Genomic DNA, 15073 nt, shown 5'->3' on the forward strand with positions numbered 1-15073 from the left:
AGGTTTATTCCTAGATATTTTATTATTTTTGTTGCAGTGCTAAATGGTAATGTTTCCTTAATTTCTCTTTCAGATTTTTCATCACCAGTGTATAGGAATGCAAGAGAATTCTGTGCATTGATTTTCTATCCTGCTACATTACCAGATTCATTGATCAGCTCTAGTAGTTTTCTGGTAGCATCTTTAGGATTCTCTACGTATAGTATCATGTCATCTGCAAACAGTGACAGCTTTACTTCTTCTTTTCCAACTTGGATTCCTTTTATTTCTTTTTCGTCTCTGATTGCTGTGGCTAAAACTTCCAAAACTGTGTTGAATAATAGTGGTGAGAGTGGGCAACCTTGTCTTGTTCCTGATCTTAGAGGAAATGGTTTCAATTTTTCACCATTGAGAATGATGTTGGCTGTGGGTTTGTCATATATGGCCTTTACTATGTGGAAGTAAGTTCCCTGTATGCCTACTTTCTGGAGGGTTTTTATCATAAATGGGTGTTGAATTTTGTCAAAAGCTTTTTCTGCATCTATTGAGATGATTATATGGTTTTTCTCCTTCAATTTGTTAATATGGTTTAATCACATTGATTGATTTGCGTATATTGAAGTATCCTTGCATTCCTGGGATAAACCCCACTTGATCATGGTATATGATCCTTTTAATGTTCTGTTGGGTTCTGTTTGCTAGTATTTTGTTGAGGATTTTTGCATCTATGTTCATCAGTGATATTGGCCTGTAGTTTTCTTTCTTTGTGACATCTTTGTCTGGTTTTGGTATCAGGGTGATGGTGGCCTCGTAGAATGAGTTTGGGAGTGTTCCTCCCTCTGGCATATTTTGGAAGAGTTTGAGAAGGATAGGTGTTAGCCCTTCTCTAAATGTTTGATAGAATTCGCCTGTGAAGCTATCTAGTCCTGGGCTTTTGTTTGTTGGAAGATTTTTAATCACAGTCTCATTTTCAGTGCTTGTGATTGGTCTGTTTATATTTTCTATTTCTTCCTGGTTCAGTCTCAGAAGGTTGTGCTTTTTAAATATTTGTCCATTTTCTCCAGGTTGTCCATTTTATCGGCATATAGTTGCTTGTAGTAATCTTCATGATCCTTTGTATTTCTGCAGTGTCAGTTTTTACTTCTCCTTTTTCATTTCTAGTTCTATTGATTTGAGTCTTTCTCTTTTTTTCTTGATGAGTCTGGCCAATGGTGTATCAATTTTGTTTATCTTCTCAAAGAACCAGCTTTTAGTTTTATTGACCTTTGCTATTGTTTCCTTCATTTCTTTTTCATTTATTTCTGATCTGATCTTTATGATTTCTTTCCTTCTGCTAACTTTAGGGTTTTTTTGTTCTTCGTTCTCTAATTGATTTAGATGTAAGGTTTAGTCGTTTATTTGAGATGTTTCTTGTTTCTTGAGGTAGGATTGTATTGCTATAAACTTCCCTCTTAGAACTGCTTTTGCTGCATTCCATAGGTTTTGGGTCATCGTGTCTTCATTGTCATTTGGTTCTAGGTATTTTTTGATTTCCTCAGTGATCTCTTGGTTATTTAGTAGTGTATTGTTTAGCCTCCATCTGTTTGTATTTTTTACAGATTTTTCCCTGTAATTGATATCTCATCTTATAGCATTGTGGTTGGAAAAGATAGTTGATATGATTTCAATTTTCTTAAATTTCCCAAAGCTTGATTTGTGACCCAGGATATGATCTATCGTGGAAAATGTTCCATGAGCACTTGAGAAGAAAGGGTATTCTGTTGTTTTGGGGTAGAATGTCCTATAAATATCAATTAAGTCCATCTTGTTTAATGTATCATGTAAAGCTTGTGTTTCCTTATTTATTTTCATTTTGGACGATCTGTCCATTGGTGAAAGTGGGGTGTTAAAGTCCCCTACTATGATTGTATTACTGTCTATTTCCCTTTTTATGGCTGTTAGCATTTGCCTTATGTATTGAGGTGGCAGCTTGCCAAGAGCCATCCCTTCAATTGCTTCAAGTCCTGTTGGTCTCATAAATGCAAGCCCCCTAGCCACCAGAGCCAGGCATTGAAGGAGCATTCCCTAGGTGGTAGCTGCAAAAACTGGGGCACTTGTTTTAAAAACTAGGGCATCAATTGCATGTAAAATTCCCTTGCAGGAAAAACTGGATCTCTGGAGGGTAGCAGAGGGAGTTCTTGAAGATAGCACTCACCCTCTGAGGTGTCTGGAAAGCATGACACTTAGCCCATAGATGTGTGTTTAATTAGAAGTCTGCCTCTCAGGCTGCAGCCATGATGATTAGCTAATAGCCCTCTGTAACAGAAAGACTGAGGTCTTGGATCTTTTGCCTCTTGCTGGCTGGGGCCTGGTAGCTGTTTAAGAACTCTTTCTCTGTTAGCTACTGTCCTATGGGACCCACAAGTATAAGCCCCACTGGCTGCCAGAGCCAGGTGATGTAGAGGTATTCCTGGGTAGCTGCCATAAAAATTGGAGTGCCTAACAGGGGTATGAGCTCCTTTATGATCATTACAATCCCATGGGATTAGGAATGCAAGCTCCTTTGGCTTCCATAGTCAGGCAGTCAAGTAATGTCCCCAGGGAGTCAGCTGCAACGATCGGTGCACCGGATGCATGTAAAAGCTCTCTTCTGGGAGATACAGTGCTCTGGAGCATAGACAAGGGAAAGCACGAAGATGGTACCTGCAGGTCTTCATCACTGGATGTGTGTGCTAATTAGATGCCTGCCTCTCAGGCTGACACCTTAATATAAGCAAGGGAATTTCCTTTACTTTAAGTCTGGGCATGACTAGCTCCCTCTGAGCTGGGCCCTACAGAAGGTAAGTCCAAGTGCCTGGGCCCTTGTTGACCTGGTTCCCAGACTGACACAATCTTGTGAGTCTGGGGACTCAAGCCCCATTGGTTTCCAAAGTTCCATATTTTGGGGACTTGTCTCTCAGGTGCAGGTCCTAAAAGTTGTGGTGCCCAATGTGAGGTTCAAACCCTTCACTCCTCAGACAGAAGAAGCTCCAGGTTTAGAATTTTCTCCAGGTTGTGGGTCATAGCACTGAGGGTGGCATTTACGGTAAGAGTGTGTCTCAGTACATCCTACCTGATTCACCATGCTTTTCTTCTCATTTTCCTGATGTATAGTTACCACTCAGCCAGACTTTAGGTTTTTTAAAAGAGGAAATTGTTCTGTATGTAGTTGTAGACTCAATAGGTCTTTGGGAGGAATTGATTTCAGGATCTTCATATTTTGCCATCTTGAACTGGAACTCACATTAAATTTTTCCAAGAAAACATGAAATAATAACGCTCACCAGAAAGATAAATATATAGCAAAGGGAGTGGATTAATCAGTTACAAAGCTACTATGAAGGTTAAAAGACGAAAGTAGTAAAAATAGTAATAACTGTGATTATAATAATTAGTTAAGGTATACACAAGATAAAAGAGATAAAATATGACATAAAAAACATAAAATGTGGCAGGGAGTAAAAATGTTGAGCTTTTTCAAAAAACTTAAGTTGTTGTCAACTTACAATAGACATATATAAGTTATTTGTAAGCTTCATGGCTTACAAATAGCAAAAACCTATAGTAAATACACAAACAATAAAAAGAAAGTAATATATTACTAAAGAAAGTCATGAAACCACAAAGGAAGAGAGCAAGAGAAGAAGAAACAAACAGCCAGTAAACAATTAATAAAATGGCAATAATTACTTTTAAATTTTATTTGAGTTCTCTCATTTCTCTACCTATCAGTAATTACTTTAAATGTAAATTGACTGAGTTCTCCAGTCAACAGACATAGAGTGGCTATGTGGATTAAAAAAATAAGACCCATCTGTATGCTACATACAAGAGACTTTTGATATAAGGACACACAGAGACTGAGAGTGAAGTGATGGAAAAAGATTTCCAAGCTAATGGAAACCAAAAGAAAGCTGGAGTAGCTATAATTATATCAGACAAAATAGGTGTAAAAAAAAAAAAGATTGTAATAAGAGACATGGATGGGTGTCACATAATGATATAGGGGTCAATTTAACAAGAAGATATAACATTTGTAAGTATTTATGTACCCAACATAGGATAACCTAAATATGTAAAGCAAATATTAACTGACCTAAAGGGAGAAATAGACAGCAATATAATAATAGTAGGGAATTTTAATATCCCACTTAAATCAATGGATAGATCATCCAGACAGAAAATCAATAAGGAAACATTGGCCTTAAATGACACATTGGAATGACGGACTTAACAGATATATACAGAATACTCCATGTAAAAGCAACAGAATACACATTCTTCTGAAGTTCTCATGGAACATTTTCCACGAGAGATCATGTTAGGCCACAAAGCAATCTTAATAAATTTAAGAGGATTGATAACATACGAAGCATGTTTACTGACCACAATGGTATGAAACTGGAAATTATTTACGTGAAGAAAGCTGGATAATTCACAAATATGTGAAGTTTAAACAGTATGCTACTGAACAACAAATGGGCCAAAGAAAAATCAAAGGAGAAATTTAAAAAAATACCTTGAGACAAAAGAAATTGGAAATAGCATATACCAAAAATTGTGGGATGCAGCAAAAGTAGTTCTATGATGGAAGTTCTTAGCGATAAATGGCCTACCTCAAGAAACAAGAAAAGTCACTAATAACCTAACTTTATACCTCAAGGAACTAGAAAAAGAACAAATGAAACCCAGGATTAGCAGAAGGGAGGACATAACAAATGTAGGGCAGAAATAAATGAAACAGATTCCAAAAGGACAATAGAGAAGGTCAGTGAAGCTGAGAGCTGGTTCTTTGAAAAAATAAAATTGACAAACCTTTAGCTAGACTCACCCAGAGAAAAAGAGAAATCATAAAATAAAAAATGAAGGAGATGTTACAACTGATCCCACAGAAATATAGACTACTAGGAAGAATTATATGTTAACAAATTAGGCAACCTGGGGAGGGAAAACTTGGGAGCTTGGGGTTAACATATATACACAACAATATATGAAATAGATAACCAACAAGAACCTACTGTATAGCACAGGGAACTATACTCAATATTTTGTAATAACCTATAAGGGAAAAGAATCTGAAAAGGAATACATATATATTATATGTCATATATATTAAATATATATATATATTATATATATATATATATGAATCACTTTGCTGTACACCTAAAAGTAACACAGCATTGTCAATCAACTATACTTCAATTTAAAAAAATTAGGCAACCCAGAAGAGATGGATAAATTTCTAGAAACACCTAACCTACCAAGACTGAATTATGGTGAAATAGATAATCTGAATAGACCAATTACTGGTAAGCGGATTTAATCAGTAGTCAAAAATATGCAAACAAACAAAAGTCCAAGACCAGACTTATACAATTCACTGGTGAATTGTACCAAACATTTAAAGAATAACTAATACCAATCCTCAAACTCCTTTTCCAAAGAATAGATGAAGGGGGAACACTTCCAAATTCATTTTACAAGGCCAGCATACCCTGATACCAAACCCCAGACAAAGATACCACAAAAAAGAAAAGAAAAGAAAAGAAAATTACTGGCTAATATCCCTGATGAACATAGATGCAAAAATCTTTAAAAAGATAATAGCAAACCAAATTCAACATTAAAACATTAAAAGGAAAAAAACATTAAAAGAATCATACACCATGCTGAAGTGGGGTTTATTGCAAGGATGAAAAAATGGTTCAACATCAGCAAATCAATCAATGTGATATACCACATTAACAAAATGAAGGATAAAAATCATGATCATCTAAATAGATGCAGAAAAAGCGTTTGAAAACATTCAGCATCCATGTATAATAAAAACTCAACAAAGTGGATACAGAGGGAACATACTTCAACATAATAAAGACCATATATGGCATGCCCACAGCTAACATTGTACTCAACGGTGAAAAGCTGAAAGCATTTCCTCTAAGATCAGGAACATGTCAAGGATGCCTACTTTCGCCACTTTTATTCAACAAAGAATTGGAAGTTCTCACCACAGTAATTGGGTAATAAAACGAAATGACATGCATTCAAATTGAAAGGAAGAAGTAAAACTGTCACTACTTGCAGATGACATGACATTATATATAGAACACCCTAACTACTCCATAAAAAACTTACGGAGTACACACACACAAGATAAAAGAAAATGGTAACTGTGCGAGAGTGGATATGTTAATTAGCTTGAATGTGGCAGTTATTTCACATTGTGTATGTATATCAAAGCATCAAGTCTTATAGCTTAAGTATATATATATATTTCAACTATGACTCAGTAAAGGTGGAAAAATATTTTAAAAGTTCAGAATAAACAATTTGTGAAAGTTTTTAAATACTGCTATTCTTTCTTTCTAGCCAGAATCAGCTGTTCCAGATTTAATTCCTCTTTATCTAGAAATGCATATCGTGGTGGACAAAGTTTTGGTATGTGTTTTGCTTTTTCTTTGCTTTTGAATATTTGATATGAATGTATGATTATCCCTAGCTAGAAAGGAACTTAAAGATTCCAATCTTCTTACTTCCATGTCACTCCTAGAGAACAGTGAAGACGTCTTCTGTTTGAAGAATCGAATATTCAAAATGACATTAGTTCTATCAGAAATGTTTTATTTGAAATCTTTACATAACAAACCTGCATAACGGAATGATTTTTTTTTTTGCTGGTACTTCACATCTTTAGGGCCTTTCTCAATCCACAAAAATTTTTAACGGTGATTTTTTAAAGTGAAATTCTCTAAGCTTTAATTCTTGTTTTAGGGTACTTGAAGAGCAGCATGTAGTCTAGAGAATCTTTTTCCCTATAAGATATTTATTGGCACAGCAATGATGATAGTATAACTACTTATGATAACTGCTTACATTAAAATGTCAAGATTTTTTTAGTGGTTTTTAATGGTGCAACTGTTTGAGTCTGTTGACTCAAGTCTGATTGAGTCTAGTCTAAAGGCACCTCTAGATTCCTTATTCCCATAAACAATTTGAGGATCTCTGAACTTCAGACCCTTGAGGTGATAACTCAGTTTGTACTCAGTTGGGTGTGGTTTTATTTCTCCTATATTTCAAAGATTTCAGAAAACAGGGATAAAGTATACTTTCCAGGTTTTGTTTTGAAGATAAGTATTTGATTGTCACATCTATGGAATACTACAGAGAATGTGAATTTCCCTTTCTATTCATAGGATTGTAGAGCTTGTCAGGAAGCCAGAGTTGAGGGTCAGAGACAGGAGATATTTGGAGAAGGATATTAAAATACTTGACTTAGTAGAGTATTAGGAAAAAGGGCAAACGGAACATTTAAGAGAAAGTTGAGATATTTCTAGTAAAGATGACTAGATTTCCAGGGAATATTTGGGTTTATGAAAATTATTTTGTTTCAGGATTACGTTACAAATTTTGAGAGTTGTTTTAAAAGCGTCTTGTCCAAATTGCCAGGTTTGTCAGCCATATAATGCTCATTAAACATCTCTTTTTTATGTTCTTACAAATATTTATGTTTATGTATTCTTTAATAAAACAAACATTGAGCCAGTATGACATCTGTGTTACTAGATATTGGGCATATAAAGAAGAATAGTGATGTCTTCAATCACTTCACAAATTTTAAATCCACAGTTGTAGCCTAGTGAATTCAGTGCCAGATTGAGGGAAGATTATGGTACTATGAAAACACAGTACATTAATAGAGAAAGACATGGAGACACACAGCTGTAACCTGAGGTATTGTAAGAGCGTGTAAGTAGGTGTTTTAACATGTAGGTTTTATTATTATTCAGGTATGCTGATGCCAACAGATCAGGAGATGATTACTATTGGAAAGTTAGTTTGTTATTCACAGTTCCCAGGAGGAAAGGGCATACCACATCATGCCACATGGAGAAGCACCACAGTAGGTCAGGAGACAGAGGGAGCAATAGGAAAACACGGCAGGAGCCTTTATTGTGATTTCTGTGGGAAGGAACAGCAAAACAAGGTAAACAGGTTTAGCATTGGCTAACTTGAAAAATTGCAGTGGGTTCGGGAGAATAGAGGTTGTTTCACAATTTTTGGTACCTTGCCCTTGGATGATTAGGGCAGGGGAATTGGAGTGTGAGAACCTGGTAAAGGAGATGGTTGCAGGCTGGGTTCTGGCTTGGTTGGTTTGGGCAATGGGGGGAGGATGGGGCCAGGGAAGACTCAGTGCGAAACCTTTCTTTGCAAGGGTGCATAAATATGAGAGATTGTTCTTTTCAGATCATTTTAAGAAGTTTAGTATGATTAATATACAGTGTTGAAGAAGGGAAAGGGAAAGAGATGAATTGAAGAATTGACATGATATTTGGATTTTATCCTAAAGGTAATAGAGAGTCAATGAAAGATTTTAAGCAGGGTAATGATGTGTTCATATTTACATTTAGAATCATTTCTGCAATAGCATAGGGACAGGAATGCTGGTGTAAAAATTGGAATAAGATAAAGCATTTAAGAGACTATTCCAGTAATCAGGGTGAAGTTTTACAAATTAATAGTGTTAGGAATAGACAGGAAAGGACAATTTTAAATGTTACTAATGAGGGTGAATTAGAAGAACTTGTAAATTGACTTGATTTATTCATTCATTTAATAATATATTAAGCATCACCTAGATGCCAGTTACTGTTCTATTTATTGAGGATAGAGCAGTGAACAAAACAGAAAAAGTTTTGCTGTCACTGAACATATAGTATAATGAATGTGGGAGGTCATAAATGATAATAGCATTCACTAAAGAAGTAGAAATCTAAGTGGGAGCATATTTTTGAGGGAGGATAATGAGTGTAGTTTTGGATATGTTTAACTTGAGGGTCCTGTGTAATATCCAAGGGATAATGTACTTTAGAGAGTTTTTTTATAGATAAGGAATTTAACATTGACACATTCTTCAGAGCTGATTCAGATTTCAGCCATTATATATACACTCATTTGTGTGTATGTATGTGTGTGTGGTTTTATGTGGTAGTATCACATATGTAGCCGTTCATAACTACCACCACCACGACCAATACACTGAACAAGTACCATCACAAGACTCTCTGTGTTATCCCTTTGGAGTCACACACATCTCTCCCCACTTCCTCACTTCTCGACCTCTGGTAATCACTCATCTATTCTCCATCTGTGATTTCAGGAATATTGCATAAATGTTATCATATAGTATGTATCCTTTTGAGATTTGTTTATACTTAGCATAATTTTCATGAGGTTTACCCAGGCTGTTTCATATATCAGCAGTTCAGTTACTTTTTATTACTGAATCGTATTCCGTGTTATGAATGTACCACAGTTTGTTTAATCTTTGAACGACTGAATGACTTAGGAGTTGTTTCCTCTCATGTATGGGTTTTTCTGAGCACCAGTTTTTACTTCTTTAGGATAAATGTCTAGGAGTGCAACTTCTAGGTCCATTATTTGTTTTGAAAGAAGTTGCCAAGCTATCTTTCAGAGTGGCTATACAATGTTACATACTAGCATGTGTGAGTGATCCAATTTATATTCCTATTTTAATTGTTACTGTCTTATTTTGAAGTGTTCTAACCCCAAAGCAGCCTCAACCTGAGAGAGTAGATGGAGAGTAAATCTCAAACATATTACATAACAAATGATATTTAAATTTTAAATTAATTCTGTTTTTCAGTATGATTACCTGGGCTCTGATAGCATGATGGTAACAAATAAAGTCATCGAAATTATTGGCCTTGTAAATTCGGTAAGTATTTTCCTTTTCATACTAGTTAGGAAAATTCATACTAGTTTTGAAATTATAATTTGCATTGCCTTGACATGGCATTTCTTTTTTTAAAAAATTTATTTATTTTATTTATTTATTTTTGGCTGCGTTGGGTCTTTGTTGCTGTGCGCGGGCTTTCTCTAGTTGTGGTGAGTGGGGGCTACTCTTCGTTGCAGTGCGCGGGCTTCTCATTGCAGTGGCTTCTCTTGTTGCGGAGCATGGGCTCTAGGCGCGCAGGCTTCAGTAGTTGTGGCGCATGGACTGAGTTGCTCCGCAGCTGACGTGGCATTTCTGAATAAAGTTATCCATATAAATTGAGGGTGGATTTGTCAAAAGGTTGAATTAATTTCTTGGTTATTATAAAATAACATAAAAATTATTTTTTTCATGTATTTATCTCTTCTGTTTTTAGATGTTTACGCCATTTAAAATTACTATTGTGCTGTCATCTTTGGAATTGTGGTCAGATAAAAATAAGATCTCTACTGTTGGTGAGGCAGATGAATTATTGCATGCATTTTTAGAATGGAAAAAGTCTTATCTTACCCTAAGACCTCATGATATTGCATATCTATTCATGTAAGTATAATGTTTCAGTCTTCTTAGAAATCAAAGATTTGTGATATTGATGTAGCTTAAATTAGGGAATTGTTGTTCATTTCTGACTATTCATACTTCGATTATCATGCACTCAGTCAGACCTCATGCTGTCTTTCTGGTTGTCAGACAATAAAAGAAGATTGCTAAAATTTATTTCTGTGCTTATCAACATTTACTATTGAGGAGATTGATATTTCAGGAAGTTAAACCAACTAAGGACTCTTGATGGTGTGTCTAGGTTTTGAATCCACAGTTTGTAACTCCAGAGCCCATAATCTTAATCATTACATAAAGAGGTGGCATTTATCTTGTGAAGTTTATATCTTTGTTATGAGTTTTGATCAAAGCCTTGGTAAAGTAGGTTAAAATATTTTATCCTACTGAATTTTCTGCATTATTTTTAAATGTTAGTTTTCTAAACAATCAATTATAACTGTATACTTATAATTTTATTCATATAAAATTTACCAGCAATTATGATCAGCATGTCTTTCAATAAATCTGCATATACATATTTTTAAGTTGGCATGATAATATCAATATTTCCAGTTTATAATAGGGTCTAAAAGTTGTGTGTAGTTTATTTAACTAGTTCTTTAATAATTGGTACTTGGCTTGATTCCAATATTTTATTATTTTAAAAAATCTTACAGTGAAAAAAACCTTATGTGTGTCATTTATATATGTGCATGTGTATCCACAAGGCAGATTCCCAGGAGTAATAGTTCTAGGTAGTATAATTCTAATTTTGATAGCTAATACCAGATTTTGGCACTGATTTTAGTGCTTTGCACACTTATCAATAACGTATGAGAAGGGTCTGTTTCCCCACAGTCTAGCCACCAAAGTGTATGGTCAAGTTTTTCTTCACCTTTGGTACCTGAGAAATGATATATTGGTATAGTTTTAATTTTCATTTCTTTTTCATGAGCCTGATGGTAGATAGCTAGATATCTAGATAGATAGGGATAGATGCATTTAGATATCAATTTCAACACAGATATAGATAAAAAGATAAATTTCTTTGCCTTGCGATGAGAAGTAGTTTTCTTTCTTAATTTGTCTTTTGACTTGGCCTCTTGTGTGTGTGTATTTTTTAACTGCCATACAAAATACTTTTATTTTTAAGGCAGGATTCATGAGGTTTTTATTTGATGGTTTCTAGAGTTTGAGTCATAATTAGGAAGGCCTTCCCACTTCATGGGTGTGAGGGAAGTTTTAAATTTATTTTCCATGGAAATTTTAGAATCAACCTGTCTAGCTCCTATTTTTTAAGACTGTTAAATTTATAAATTGAGCTATAGAGAACTGTTTGGTCTTCACATCTCACATTTTGTCTTTCCAGTTTTTGGTCATTCAGAAGTTAATTTCTCATAGGTTTTATACATTTATTGATAACTTTTCTTAGGTATATTGTCTTTCTGGTTGCTGTTGTAAATGTGTCTTCTATCTGCTAAATATATATTGTTTTTGTTTGTAAGATTACCTTAATTTCATATTGATTTTATATCCTATTGCCTTACTAAATTTCTTTGTTTTTAATCATTCTTAAGTCTATTACATTGGTTTTTTCACTCGTATAATTATACCATCTGCAAATACAGGTAGTTTTATCTCTTGCTATTTAATTTTATATTTTCAGTTTCTTTCTCTGTTCTTATTGCTTTGGCTAGTTTAATACAGTTTAAACTAGTAGTAGTAATAATGGTAACATGGGTCATGTCTGTTTTATTCTTTAGGGAATGTTACCTCATTGAGTAATACTTTTTAGCTTTGGGGGCTAAAATGTAGGTTTGGCTCTGTGTGTGTGCACAGGCATGTTTTAGAATTTGAATAATAGTAGGGCAATATTCATAGATTCATACTATACCAACAATTTGAAAAATAATCTTTCAGGGACTTCCCTGGCAGTCCAGTGATTAATACTTCTCCTTCCAATGCAGGGGTTGTGGGTTTGATCCCTGGTCGGGGAGCTAAGATCCCACATGCCTCAGGGCCAAAACACCAAAACATAAAACAGAAGCAATATTTTAACGAATTCAATAAAGACTTTAAAAATGGTCCACATCAAAAAATCTTAAAAAAAAGAACGAAAAATAATCTTTCAGCTTTTATAGGGATGACATAAGATATTCTTATTGGCATTCAATAGAAATAATTATAGTGATATATTTCCTAATCTTGAACCATCTTGCATTCCTAGAATAAATCTCAATTTTGACATGATGTATTATCCTTTTAATAGGATGTTGAAATTTGATACAGTAATAAGTGAAATTGGTGAGAGCATTTATCCCATTAGAAATGTAGAAATTATGGTACAGTCAGTCTCCTTGAACTTGAATAATACCCCTTCTTGATCCCTTGATGTTATTTTAATGCATCAACATACTTTGCATATGAGTAATGTCCTAGAATAAATACTATAAAATTACGATAAATAACAGTAATTATCTATTATTTTCTGGTCTTTGTACTCCAGAAATTTGTACTCCAGAAATTTATAATCTGGTTTAGGCCCTACAGTAGGAACAATGAACATAGCAAGCTTAATTTTTTAACCGTTTACAGTCTGTCCTTTATTCAACAAATGTTTATTGAGATAATATTGCATAGTGATTCAAATTTAAACTCTGGAGGCCAACTGCCTGCATTTAACTTCAGCCCTGTCACCTAGGGCAATTGATGCTCTCTGCCTCAGTTTCCCTATATTTGCTTTTATTAGTTTTATTCATTTACAGCTTTATTGAGGTGTAATTGACAAATAAAAATTATACATATTTAAGGAGTACAATGTGATATTGATATATGTATACATTGTGAAATCATAAGCTAATTAACATATATACCACCTTACATAGTTAACATTCTTTGGTGTGTGGTGAGAAATCTTAAGATCTTCTCTAGCAAATTTCACATATACAATGCAGTATTATTAACTATAATCATCATGCTGTACATTAGAACTCCAGGACTTATTCAGCCTACATAACTGAAACCTTGTATCTTTGACCATCTCCCCATTTCCTCCATCACCCAACCCCTGGCAACCACTATTCAACTCGCTGCTTTTATGAGTTGGATTATTTTAGATTCCACACATAAGTGTGATCATACAGTGCTTGCCTTTTTATGTCTGGCTTATTTCACTTAGCATAATGTCCTTCAGGTTTATCCATGTTGTAAATGTCAGGATTTCCTTCTTTCTTGAGGCTGAATTATATTCCACTGTATATATACATCACATTTTCTTTATCCATTCATCTCTCAATGGACGTTTAAAAAGTGGGCCTCTTTGGCATCATCTTGCATGGCTGGCAGTATTCACTATACTCTCACCTTCCCTTGTGGGAGAAATCATGGCTGAAGGCAGCTCTTTTGGCACTGAGCTGTGCTGCCTTGGGGGAATGGTGACACGGGTAAAGTGAAACTGTTTTTACCTTCTTCAATGTGTCTCTTCTTGGATTTTTTGCTCCAGTGTGGCATGGGACCTTTCCTTGGGTCTTGGGCCACATCTGTGGTTGTTTGTCAAAATTGTTGTTTCTGTGGAGAGATGAGGGCTAAAAAACTCCTATTCTGCCATCTTGCTGATGTCACTCCAGAAGATTAATGTTGGTACATTATCTCTACTTGTTTATAGTTTACAGGAGGAAGAAACAATGAGAGTGAGAGCAAGAGCAAGAGTGAGAGAGAGACTCAAAGTGACATATAACAAAAGGGCCAAGTTAAAGACGTGCTAATCAAATTAGAAGTGAGAAGGCAGATGGAGGAATTTTTAAAAAATATTTATTGTTTTTACTTAATATAATTAATTTTTTAAAAATTTTTGGCTGTGACGGGTCTTAGTTGCAGCACTTGGGATGTTCGTTGCAGTGTGCAGGCTTCTCTCTAGTTGTGGTGTGCTGACTTACTTGCCCCATGACATGTGTGATCTTAGTTCCCCAACCAGGTATCAAACCCTCATGCCCTGCATTGGAAGCAGATTCTTTACCACTGGACCACCAGGAAGTCCCAGGAATGTTTAAATTCAGTGAAAGGAGGTGGAAAGCATTCCAGGTTATGGAAACAATATGCCTAGAGACATGGGACTAAATAATAGTTCTTTTCAAAGAGTATGGAATTCATAGTTATAACTGGAGCTGAACCTCTGGAGGAGGGGAGGGATACAAGAAAAGTTGAAGGAGTAAAACAGTAAATCTTGATAACTGATTTGATGTGGAGACTGGGTGGCCGTATTAAGTAAAAAATAGCTATTATTGAATCCAGCTCATCAGGAGTATGCATAGAGATAGGGGGAAAGTCTTATCTATTGGGAGAACTATCTTGAATGAAGAAAGAGTGTAAACAATACTTTCATATTGGAATGTAAAGCCAAAGTTGGGTGTTAAAGGCAAATACTTGGAAACAAGTGCTTACGTATAAACAATATCAGTGAGACAGAATAAGGGAGCAGTGGAGAGACAGTGCAATTGTGAAGTGCAGTGCAGTTGAGACTGAGGAGGCATTTCAAACTGAGAATTGCGTACCAAGCGTTTTTACACACGTCTTGGAATGTTCGTTTTGGCTGGGGCTCTAAAGATGGCAGAATATGTTTGGAGCATCTGTATCTCAGTGGTTGAGAGTATGGCTCTGCATTCAAACTGTCCAAGTTCATATCCTTCAGCAGCACTTACCTGTGCTGCCCTGAGCAATTTACTTGTACTTCCCATCTGATGT

General features: G+C 35.1%; 1 protein-coding gene across 1 annotated transcript in view; it reads left to right on the plus strand.

Annotated features, from left to right (window-relative positions):
• Nucleotides 1-15073, plus strand: part of LOC309977711 (disintegrin and metalloproteinase domain-containing protein 32-like) — a gene marked incomplete at both ends in the record, with an annotated part of 166747 nt that overhangs the window by 40113 nt on the left and 111561 nt on the right. Inside the window, 3 exons of the mRNA XM_082863999.1 lie at nucleotides 6370-6438; nucleotides 9665-9736; nucleotides 10170-10336. Of these exons, the coding sequence (XP_082720125.1) occupies nucleotides 6370-6438; nucleotides 9665-9736; nucleotides 10170-10336 (308 nt within the window). The remainder of the gene's footprint in view (nucleotides 1-6369; nucleotides 6439-9664; nucleotides 9737-10169; nucleotides 10337-15073) is intronic.

This window comes from Leucopleurus acutus (genome assembly GCF_964270905.1).
Source record: "Leucopleurus acutus genome assembly, chromosome: 21".
NCBI classification, from domain to species: Eukaryota; Metazoa; Chordata; class Mammalia; order Artiodactyla; family Delphinidae; genus Leucopleurus; species Leucopleurus acutus.